The 12337-nt window shown below is 35.7% G+C and overlaps 1 protein-coding gene across 3 annotated transcripts in view; it reads left to right on the forward strand.

Moving 5' to 3' along the window:
• The window catches only part of ANTXR2 (ANTXR cell adhesion molecule 2), a 149588-nt gene that overhangs the window by 14824 nt on the left and 122427 nt on the right, over positions 1-12337 (forward strand). For all 3 annotated transcript variants that reach the window (XR_013960008.1, XM_080657552.1, XM_080657553.1), the window contains exons 4-7: positions 4836-4917; positions 5395-5502; positions 5637-5705; positions 6449-6529. Coding sequence is in view for 2 of the 3 variants with exons in the window: in XM_080657552.1 (XP_080513678.1) it covers positions 4836-4917; positions 5395-5502; positions 5637-5705; positions 6449-6529 (340 nt within the window). In the remaining variant the exon portion in view is untranslated. The remainder of the gene's footprint in view (positions 1-4835; positions 4918-5394; positions 5503-5636; positions 5706-6448; positions 6530-12337) is intronic.

Below are 12337 nucleotides of genomic sequence, written 5' to 3' on the forward strand. Positions count from 1 at the left end.
CTCGAGGGCCACAATGGGTTCTTAAACTGGACCGGAGGGCCGGAACAAAAGCATGGATGGAGTGTTTGTGTGAACTAATATAAATTCAAAGTAAAGGAGCGGAGGGGAGAGCAAGAGAATCCTCCGCTCTTTCGGCTCCGCGGGCCGGATAGAACAGCCGAACGGGCCGGATCCGGCCCGCGGGCCGTAGTTTGCCCACGGCTGGATTAGAATAAATCTCTCTTCTCTGTGGCTATATGCCATACTATCTCAGAAACTGTACTTTTTCATTTAAAAGAATATCCTGGTCACTCCCAAACCCCTTCAGTAGGACTGACTGGCAAAACAGGTAAGGAAAAGAGCATTCCAACAACATGGAAAAGTTTTAAAATTAGATTAGGCCAGAGGTTCTTAGTTATTATTTCCAAAAAATACCCCATCCCTATTACAAAGCAATTAGAATTAGAATCTTTAGATAAATAAGGTAAATTAGAATCTTTTAATTAAGGCACAGAAGAGATATTTTAAAAAGCCTGTTAGGTGATTACAGGCACAGCCAGGGTGGAGAACTACACTGCACCTGTAGAGAGGTATGTGGGAATAGCCATGGTCTATGTGTGAGCTGTTCTCACATCGGAATCACAGTGTTAATGTGGGGGGTGTGTGCAACAGATGTGTGTAGGTTGGTTGAATGAAATCTGGAAAGAGCTTTGAGATCTGGAACGTTAAGATAATGTGCATTGAAAAGTTCAAGTACTATAGAGATAAATTGTATACTAGTAAATGCACATCCTTCAGCATAAGTAGAATGTACTTAAAATTGTGCCTTAATTCTGTTAGTTGGGAAATTTAGAATTCTCTGCCAACCTATTTTTTATGCCACTATTTGTAAAAATACATATTTATTTTAGTATGACATCATGAACACCTTCCACAGTTCAAAGTGTGATAGGGATGGAGAAAAGCCATTGACGTGACACAGTGCATGGCAGCTGTCGTTGCTGTTTCCTTCCCTTCCATTCCTTCTCTTGTCTTTTTATTCTTCCCTTCCCTTTTTATTTTTTTAATGTATTTTTATTGATTTCAGAGAGGAAGGGAGAGGGAGAGAGAGAGAGAAACGTCAATTATGAGAGGGAATCATTGATTGGTTGCCTCCTGCACGCCCCCTATGGGGGATCGAGCCACAACCCCTTGACAGGGAATCAAACCTGGGACCCTTCCGTCCGCAGGTCGATGGTCTATCCATTGAGCCAAACCGGCTACGGCCCCATCCCTTTTTAATCTCTTCCTTTCCCTACTCAGCAGAGAAATTTGAGAGGTACTAACAGAGATGGATGTGTTAATTTTATAGATTAAAAAAGTGTCAATCCTTATAGTTAATTAGAGTTTGGTTGCCACTTCTCAGAAAAACAAAAACAAAAAAACACCAGTTAAATATACCATTTGTTTAAATCTTTCCTCTTTCCAAAAAGTATCTGAAGCTGCGCAGAACATTGCAGAAAATTAACAACACATAAAAATAAAAGTAGCTTTAACCTGTTTGGCTCGGTGGATAGAGCATCTGCCTGTGGACTGAAGGGTCCCAGGTTTGATTCTGGTCAAGGACAAATGCCTGGGTTGTGGGCTAGGTCCCTGGTGGGGGATGTGCAGGAGGCAGCCGATCAATGACTCTCATCATTGATGTTTCTATCCCTCTCTCCCTCTCTGAAAGCAATAAATAAAAACAAAACAAAACACACATAAAAATAAAATAAAAGTAAAGTAAAGATCTTGGAAAAGAGGATGCAGCATTATGATAACCATAGGTGCTTCACAGAATTTTGTGAATGAGTAAGAAATTTACTGTGGGCTTCCCAGTAAGAGGAGAAGAAAGTTTACATAATGTAGTTAGCAAAAAGGAGGAAGTGTGTAGCGATTACTCAGGGATGACAAGAAACTTCTGCTTTGGGACCTTATAGGTGACATTGTGTGTCAGGAAAGCAGCACACGCCCTTGACTACAGCTTCATAGCAAGTAGTTTCAATATTGCTGTTCCTTGTAGTTGAAGACATACTGTTAAAGCCCAGCTCAATAAGGTTGATCTTCTAAGGTTGAGATGCTGGATTTTAGCTGATCTTTACAACGTATCCATTTTTTTCTATGTTGACTTTTATCATTAACCTTCTTGCTTTTTATTAGAGATTTCTTTAAGTCAAAGTATAGATGAATGAGTTCTGTTTTTAGTCCGCTATGTAATTTTGCTTTTCCCCAGTTAACTGTTTACTAATAGAGAAATTTATCACCTATATTTGGTTGTTGGGGATTCTTTGAAGGCTTGAGATCAGCCCTGCCTTGTTTTGGCTTTCTTTTTCCTTAAAGTGACATTTATTGATGAAGGAGAGGCTGACAGACTAGACTGTGTTGTCTGTCTGGAAGGTAGCAAGACCAGGACTCACCTGTGTTGATGGTATTGGCGATGGGGAAGGAACGCCTTTCCTAGGATGACTATGCACCTGCAAAAGTAATGGGGGGTTTAGTGCCACCTAGAATATTACGGTGGCAGGCATGAGTGTGGGTAGAAAAGTGAGACGTGCTCTGCTTCTTCCAATGAAATAAGCTAGCAGAGACCTACCTTCCCCAAAGACTCTGAATTCCACATTTGTCAAGTTTTATTTATTTTAGCTTAGAGTCTTCTGCTGGTGTTGTCTGGTCCTCAGGGGTGATGGGGAGCTGAATCTGCACTGAATGGAGAAAGCGATTTTTGCCAGTCAGAATCTGTTTGGATAAACTTGAATTTCAGTTGTCTTTTTCATTTTCTTTTTGACAGCAAACATTAATGCTTGAGGACACGCTGACACTCATTTCTGGAAAGCACCAAATATTTGTTTTTTTATCTGTGAGACTCAGACAGAATCAGTTTCAAGTTGTTTCTGTAGATACTACACATAAATATTTAGTTTATAAATTATGTAATTTACTTCATCATCTGTGGAATTATGAATTTTTTTCCTAGGGTAGGTTGAAAAATTTATTGAACACTTACTTTGTAAAAGACATTATAATGAGTAATAAGTGCAGAGTAGGGGGATACATTATACATACCACACATGGGGGTAGCCCATTGTAAACTTCCAGTCTTGTTGAGAAGTGAAAATATTAAGTGAAATTAATATTTTAAATTATTTTAAAGTATAATGTATTTAAGAGACAGTTATTTATTGTAGTGAAAGCTAAACATTCATAATTTTGGAGTACCATAGAAAGAGAATGTAATGAAGTTAGAAATAGGTTCAGAATAGGTAGATTTTAAACCAAGTATCAAAAAAGACAGCATATGTTATTGGAGATAACTAAATCAGGAAGGAGAAAGATTAAGATCATATTTTGAAAGTTGTCCTGTGTTTTGGGGAAACTTCTTGAGAGAGAGAACTTATCTGATAATAACTTTCATTACAATATTAAAATATAATCAATAACTTACTTTTAAAATGTGAGTGAGGCTCTTATGAAGACTCATTTATTGAAAGTATTTGAAACACAAAAATGCAGCATGACAAAATAATAAATTTTTTATTATTTTTGTCATGTGTTTTAATAGTATATGAGGTATATATAGTATATATACATATTGTGTATGACCCCAGTAAATTCCTTGATTTTCAGATAATATGAAAACTTGAATTTCAGTTCTCTCATCAGTCATCTATCATGCTCAGTAGTGTAACTGCTCTTCATGTTTATTGAAAGCATTATACTTAAGTTTAATATTTCAAGACTTTTATTTAGAAAGGTATTTTTCTTTGCTTCTGTTTAAAAACTAAAATTCCCAAAGCAATATATTAAGATCTCTCTTCTGATCTTTTAAGTTTAAAAATTAGTTTTGAGTTTATTTTGGGTTATTTTGCAACATTAGAGTATTTATCTCTTAAGATTCTTGAAGTGTTTTTTTCTTTTCTTTCTTCTTTTTCTTTTTAAAAGAGTCTTGGGAATCTGTATTAAAAAAACTGAAAAATGTGTCTTCTCTTACTCATACACACAAAATACCTCTTACTATTATAGTCATACTTTATTTCAACATACTCCATTGGGACAACTAATTAGTCATGATGAAAAAATATTCTATGGTTCTTTCTTTTTTTAATTCATACTATTCTTCTGAATAATCCATTGTCATCCATCCATCCATCCATTTATTTTTTATTTGTTCATCTCCATTTATTCTTTTATTTGTTCACCAAATATATATTAAATATCCACAACATTCAAGAGAATGAACTGGTGTCTGGATGGATGAGAAGGTGCTATAAAATTCCCTACATCACGAGACTTATGACTCTGGGAGACAAAAGTAGAAAATGTTAATTTTCATAAGTAACATCATTAAGTAACACACTTTAGGAATTTGCAGATAACGAGGAAAATTTCCAACTTGTAGGGAGGTGAATTAAGTGCTTCAGAAATATTCTTTCAGTTAAGCTGACCTACTCAGTCCTTGGTGGTTTTTCTTTTTTCTTATGAAGTAACATATTTTACTCCTTAGCATTTAGTAAAATAAATATGATTGAAGGTAGATGTTCTCAACTCAAAATTAAATATGATTGAAGGTAGATGTTCTCAACTCAAAATTAGTTTATGCTTAGATTTTCAAGATATTTCACATTTTAATACTTTTATTTTTTGTAGTTAAAACACAAATATTATTATATACTCATTAAAATGACAAAAAGTATGAAGAGCTATCTGCCCTCAAAGCTCATGCTCTTTCCTTTTCTTACTGAAGAAAGCTTAGTTGCAATGCTGCCATGTGTTTTGAGAAGTGCTTATTGTGATCTTTGCTCATTTTTGTTTACTTTAATATTATAAAACATTATTTTCAGAGGCAAAATCAATCAAGGCTTGAAGGACTTAAAAGCTGTCATTCCAGTAGGAGAGACATTCATCCATGAAGGACTAAAGAAAGTAAGTTTTTTGACATTTATGCATACGGGAGAGATGTTTTCTTATGCTATGAAATAATTTATAGATCTCTAGTCAAACTGAAAGATCCCATTACATATGTATCTTAGAAAAAAAATTAAATTTGTTTAGTTGTTTTAGGAATGAGGCTGATATAAAACATTAATTATCATGGTATTAAGAAAAATTTAGATGGTATTTTGCCTTTTAAGAATTTTTTATTTTTATTTTATTTTCTCTATGGTTATATTCAGGGTAGCCAACCAAAGCTAAAAATATATGTCATTTAAACCCAATAGTAACTACTTTATAAAGTAAATATATGTATATTTCAATAAAATATTTAACACAAATACTGTATTTTAAAAGCCAGTCCATAATATCTTGATTTTGTCACACTTATAAATTCAGCTTGAATAGAATATGATGGTTCAAAGTTAAGATTAAATTGTGAGTTGGATAATTATTCTTCATTTTCAGGCAAATGAACAAATTGAGCAAGCAGGAGGCTTAAAAACCTCCAGTATCATAATTGCTCTGACAGATGGTAAGTTGGAAGGTCTGGTGCCATCATATGCAGAGAAAGAGGTGAGTATTGAACTAAAACTTTTCTTTACACCCCAGTGTATTCATTGATAGCCTAATATTTGAGTAATTAACCTCTCTCTCTGTCTCTCTCTCTCTCTGTCTACCTCTGCCTCTATCTGTATTTCTCTCCATAGGCAAAATTAGCCAGGTCATTTGGGGCTAGAGTTTATTGTGTTGGTGTCCTTGACTTTGTACCAGCTCAGGTGAGTAGAGCAGATATGTAAACTTTAACCTAAATCATATAATTGTCTTAAGGATAGTTTATTAAATTCCTTTCACTGATGCTAAAGATAATCTATAAAAATGAGCATATTCTTGTATGTCTTGATTAATAATGTCTGATCTTAACAGGTTTCATTACTGAAAAACAAAACTCAAAATTTATTGAACATTTATTTGGTTTGGAAGAACTAAGGATAAACATTTGGGTTAAAATAATATAAGTACTTCTGTTCTTTAACTCAACTGACAAGATTATTATTACAGTCTTATTTAAGTGTTTTATTTTGATTTAAAACTAGACCCATAGGAGTTCAGGGATTTAGAAAATTTGCTTATGAGAAATCTTTAATAATTTTCTTTAAAAAAACATTTTTTTTTTCATGAAGTTTTAAGGCTTCCTATATTTAAAAATTTTTTTGCACTCACAAAGTGATTTTGCATTTAAATTTTTGGTTGAGTATGACTCCTGTCTCTCATGACATTTACAGCTAGTAGAGTTCTGTACTGTTTTGAAATTGAAATTTGAGGCCAACGTAAAGCTGATCTCAGTTCATTTCATTGTGATGCATTTAGAGTATCCCTAGTGCAGTTTCTGACAGGCTACAGGAGGGGATAAATCTTGTGGTATAATTCTTCAGAAGAACATAATTAAAATGTAATGAAGTTTATAAAGTGTTATATGTCTCAACCACCTCTTAATTAAATTTTTCTCCTCTTTCTAAAGCTCGAAAGAATTGCTGATTCCAAGGAACAAGTTTTTCCTGTCAAAGGTGGATTTCACGCTCTTAAAGGAATAATTAATTCTGTGAGTATTTCTCTGGGGGCAGGAAAGGCTCATAATTTTAGATACATTTTAAACTGTAAGAAGTAATCGTGATATCCAGTTCAGGTGGTCATTATCTAAGAAAGAGATTAAGGAGGAAATTCGTTCGGCATTGCAAACACTATGTAATTCTAAAGATCTAGATTTTGTTTGTCAGATTTGGTATTAATTTTTGCAAATTGAGCTCTGTGAGATTGGGTTTGTGATTTCAAGTTTAAGATTTTCATAAACAATCTTAGATACTTCTACCCTTTGAGCATGGCGTTCCTCAGCATTTTGATAGCTGGAGAGTTTTATAGGCTTTATAGAAGCAATGTCAAATAAAAATTTGGATTGGGATGTGTGATTACTCTCTTTCCAATATGGTATTTCCTAGCTATCAGTCAGGCAACTTGAACCACCGGCTGAATATTTGACTGCTCTTGTTCTTTCCATTTTAATGATTAATAGTTTCACTGGAACTCATAATATTTCTGTTTCGAATTCAGTGGAGCTGTCTCTGGTGATCATTAGAATCTGGGCTATCCTAAACAGGGTATGGGGAAGTGGAGTGATGAAATGCAAAGCAAAACTCCTGGGCTTTCACAGCTGAGGTTTATGTTTCGTTTTACTGCCTTTTGCTAGAAGCACTAGGAACAGTTGCTATTAAGTATTTATGATATTTTGGTAAACATCATCCTAAAACGGAAGTGGATAATATAATATTCTCTAAGTCAAAGCTTTTCCTTTAATCTTTAGGTATTTATTGAAGGGGGAAATATTGTAGTTTCTTCTGACATTGGGCTCTGGCATTTAAAATTTTTCTTTAAAGATCATGTTTTTCAGAAACACAGAGTGATGTTTATTGAATTTGGTTTCAGTATTATGTAAGCTCGTTTTCTTACTTAATTAATGGAGCTTTCAGAGAAGACATGTAATTTGGCCTTATCACATATTAGTACTTCTTGTGGACAGGCAAAATGTAATGCAGAATGGAACAGAGATTTAAATATTTTAGGAGTTTACATACATTAGTAGTTTTTATGAAAAATTGCAATATTTTTATAGCTGGATACAAGATAAATACTCTACAACTGTGATTTGCTTTAAAATTATAGGAATATGGGTGGACATTGCAAAATAGAGGATAATTTAACCCTATAAATCAATCAATCAATATATTGTATTTTAAATAGAATTTTATTGTGATTGGGAATGTATAATTATTTTAATAATTATACTGGCAGAGGGAAAAGACTTTACTGAGTTATTCCCTTTGGAATATTTTTTTTCTCTATATAAAAAATTTAATTCAAAATTCTCCACATGACTAATTTCCTTTTCAAAAGTCTTTATGGGTTGTGATTACAGATTTATCCTTCAAGAAATTAATAGTTAACCACCAGTGGAGATAATATTGTTGTTATTACCTTGTTATATTTATTTGTTAAATTTCATTTTTTAAAATGTGTATTTGGGAAACTTTAGAATGGAATTTCTAACTACAGTCTTTCTTTCTTGAAGTTCTTGATGGACTTTAGCTTGAGTAAATTGTGTTGAAAGACTTAGCATATGTTGGAGCAGAAGTGGAGAAAAAGGATCCCTCATTCACTGCTGGTGGGAATGTAAACAGCCACTATGGAAAGCAGTATGGAGATGCCTCAAAAAATTAAGAATAGAGCCTCCATCTCTTTTCAGAGAAGACATGTAATTTGGCCTTATCACATATTAGTACTTCTAGTGGACAGGCAAATTCTTCTTCAAGGAATCTACTTAAATAAGACAACTTATCTTCTCTGAAGGGGCTAGAAAATAATAATAAGTTGAGTTTTGGAATATGGTGATCCCCCTGCAAGAATTATGAAGTGTGGGGATTCGGAGGCAGGAAATTTCAGTGAGCCACCCTATGTGATAAAAAGAATCCTATAACGTAATTTATGTTAAAATGACAATATGGCTAGAGTAAAGTTGCCAGAAGTATGGGTTAAGTTTGATAGGTGAAGTCGTGGAAGATTTTTGTGGTAGAGATTGGATTGTGCTGTGATAATTGGAGTAGATTGAATTAGAAACAAAGAACATAGACTTTTAGGAACAGCCCGGACAGAGTGGCTGAGGCACAGGAGGGAGTGTGGCTTGGCCTGGATCATGGAGGCATATGGGGGATAAACATTGACCTGTATGCTGGGTCCAGATTATGGAGGCCTTCAAATGCTTGGATGGAGAATTTGCACTTACCTCATAAATAATTGTGGAATCATGAAAGATTAATTTAGAGTATTAAATGTATATGATAGCAGTGAATGTTTAGAAAGAATACTTTTATGATAATGTAGAGGATGATTTGGAAGATAGAAAGGTGTATTATAAGTCTCTTGTAATAATTTTTGTGAGACATGGAGAAAGGAAACTTAATATAGTGGAGACAATATGGTTGGAAATAGAATGACCTGACTGAGTTCCAACCATACCACTGCCATGTGGCCTGTATATGTTCTCTAATGTAACCTGAGTTTTAAAATTCTCATCAGCCCAATGGGCATATTAACATCTGTTTCATTGGGTTGTTTTGTGAATTAAATGAGATGATGATTAAGAATGATCTAACTCAAAAGGACTGGTAGGAAGCGAGGAATGGTATGAAGCTGGGACTGTGTAGGAGAGGAGTCCCCTGAGAGAGATGCCAGCATTCTAAACAATCAACGATTTCCAGGGGTCCTCAAACTTTTTAAACAGGGGGCCAGTTCACTGTTCCTCAGACCGTTGGAGGGCCGGACTGTAGTTTTAAAAAAAATTATGAACCAATTCCTATGCGCACTGCGGGCCCCGGGACGAGTCCAATTCCTATGCGCACTGCGGGCCCCGGGACGAGTCGGCTGCCAAGCAGGACAGGCAGCGGCACCCGGTGGGCCGGATAAATGTCCTCGGCGGGCCGCATGTGGCCCGCAGGCCGTAGTTTGAGGACCCCTGATAGGCCTAAAAGGGCACGGCATTGATATGTGAAAGGATCAAATCTAGCATGTGGGTCATAATAAAGAAGAGTGCTAGATGATGTTGTTACCCATAGTCAAGTAGTTGGCCATGCCTTAGTTCTAAATCCTTAGGCCATGGGACTAGGGAACCAGTCAATAACTGGGGAAGGGGATTCAGTCTTCCCAAGACAAAAACTATGTGGAATTTCAGGACCCTGCATTCAGAAAAGAGCCACCATTCTTGTGGGGGACCCTGTAGTGCAAATTAGTGATGCAGAGCAGAAACCTAGTTTTTAAGGAGGAAACGGGATCCCTGATGGACCATATTTCCTCAGGGCTTATTTCAGGCACTGGGATGCTAGGTCTTTTGCAATAAAACTAGGTGGAGAACCTCAAGGGAAATGACTAATAAACTCTGCCCTGTCAGAATCTTATCAGTAGACAGGGTCAGACTGAACTCTAGGTATGAAACGTTTTTCTTGCTGAGTCAGGCTCTGAAGCCTCTGGCAAATATTAGCTGGCAGCTGTTCATTGCTGTTGTTACTGTCATGGCAGAAATAAAAAGGTAAATGTGGTAAGCTTTAAAAAGTTAGTAGGACTTGAGAGCTCACTGGATATATGATGAAAAGGACAGAGAGGGGCTCGCATGCCCCCTTGGGCATTCTCATCCTGACTAAGACAACTAACTAGAAACAGTGAGAAGGAAAGCTCTTTTTAGAGAGTGTTAGAAGACAAGGTGGAGTTGGGTAGAAGGGCAGAGAGAGAGATGCTGAATTTGGCCTCAGGAGAAATCCTGGTGGGAGATGTCACTTCAGGAAGTGGAGGTCCAGTGAAATGTTCAAGTGGGAAAACTTCAGAATTTTAGTCATTGTTCCTCCTCTTGTTCTTTCTTCTTTCCCATCGCCCACAAACACAAGGGTATAATTCTTCTATTTTCCACTTTAGATTGACATTTATTTTTGGTTTCTTGGAAAAGTGAGTGCAGGACTTTTATTTAAAAGTGAAATATTTAAACTAGTATAAGTCAGACTGACATGTGAGTACCACGTGGTTTCTAGTTTAGTGTTTCATAATGCAGTGCTGTAGAAGAACACATTAAAACTTTTGAAAATCTAGGATTGCTGAAAAAATATGGAAAGAATAAAAATCAAAATGCTCTGTGGAAAACCCCTCCTCCTTTTCCCTTACCGCACCTCCCCCACCCTAAAAACAAGACCATGGGATGTTTTTCTCTTTGCAATTATTTCCATAATTTTTTTGATAGAGTACCTCAGAAAGTAGTAAACAGAAGAGATGAATCACTTGTGAAGCTGGTTGTATAAATAGCCCTCATCAAGAAGAATTAAGAGCTCTGCATCCCGGGTGATGGCAGCTACTGTCCCAGTTCCTAAGTACCTAATGGGGAAGTACAGGAAGGTAAATAGGAAGGGGATGATTGCTCACACGTGTAGGAAATTTAAATAAAACTGTAATACATTCTTTATAAAGGGAAAAAAAGTGCAACATACATTTAAAAAGTAACTTCATTCCTAGTGCTGAAAATAGAAGCTTCCTTGGACCTTTAGAGCTAAATTATTTCAGTAATGTCTATTGTTGTTAGGTGTTTTTTTATTTATTTAAAAGTATCTAAGAAGGGTGTCTAAACTATGTTTTAATGGAATGATAAAACATTGCAAAATCATTTCCTCTTCAGGTAAAACATTTCCATAGAAGAGGGTACATAAACATTCTAGTAAGACCTTAGCTTAAGTGATTTTAGCAGGTTCTACTACGAAGGTTGACTGGTTAGTTGTGGAAATCTTTATTTATAAAATCATGGTTGGATAAAAAGCCTCAAGTCTGAGCTAACTATAAAGATATATGCACAGGGAGAAAAACAAAACTGGCAGGACTTACTCAAAATTGGAAAACAGTGTCTACGACTATTTTTAAAAAGGACTGGCTATAGTGTAAGGCTCACTATAAATCAGATTCTTCTGGGCTTCTGTTTATCCAAGGATCTTCGGTACTGAATAGAGATGAGGTGTCTCATCAGGACATCTTTCATATTAATTGTAGGAAAGTTGGGACTATATTTCCCTCCTCCTTTTTATGCCTAGTGTCTAATATAACATCGAGTAAGCAGTCATTGCTTAATTCAAATTTATAAATGAACAAGTCAATAAAATCCATGCCTCCTGAAATTATTTTTGTATTTTTATAACATAGTTATGGTGTATTTAAGCATTAAGAAAGGCAAAAACTTTTTTTGTTGTTGTTGCCAGAAAATGCTTTATTCTGGTTCCATATAACTTAGATTTCATCCTCTTATATATATTCCACTCTATTAAGATTTTTGGTTACAACTGATAAAATCCAAGTTCATAATAGCTTAAGTAAGGGAAATAAAGAAAGTTATTGGAATATTATAGGGTGATCCCGAGGAGGAAATTGCCTCAGTTGCAGTTGGATCCAGTGAATCGATCGATCCTCATTCTTAGGGTCTCCTTTCTTTGTAAATTTTGTCAGTTATTCTATTTGCCTCATTCTCTTCTTGCTCAGGTGAGTGTCAGGTGAAGTAATTGTCAAAGGTGTCAGGCTTACAGGATCTTCAGTTAGCAAATCTGTTGAAAAGAAAGAGCTATTGTCTCTGGGCATCAGTCTATTTGGTTGCAGATAAAGACTCTGATGGACTCAGTTGGGTCAAGTGCTCATTCTATACTGATTACCTTGTGGACGGTATGTGGACTAGCCCGGGTAGCCTGCCTGTTTCCATAGAGGTTGGGAGCAAGGTGGAGAGGGAGAAGGCATCCTGACCCATAGCCTCACTAGGACACAGGCAGTGGAGAAGTTTCCCCAATAG

Source organism: Plecotus auritus, assembly GCF_963455305.1.
Source record: "Plecotus auritus genome assembly, chromosome: 1".
In the NCBI taxonomy this organism is placed as follows: Eukaryota; Metazoa; Chordata; class Mammalia; order Chiroptera; family Vespertilionidae; genus Plecotus; species Plecotus auritus.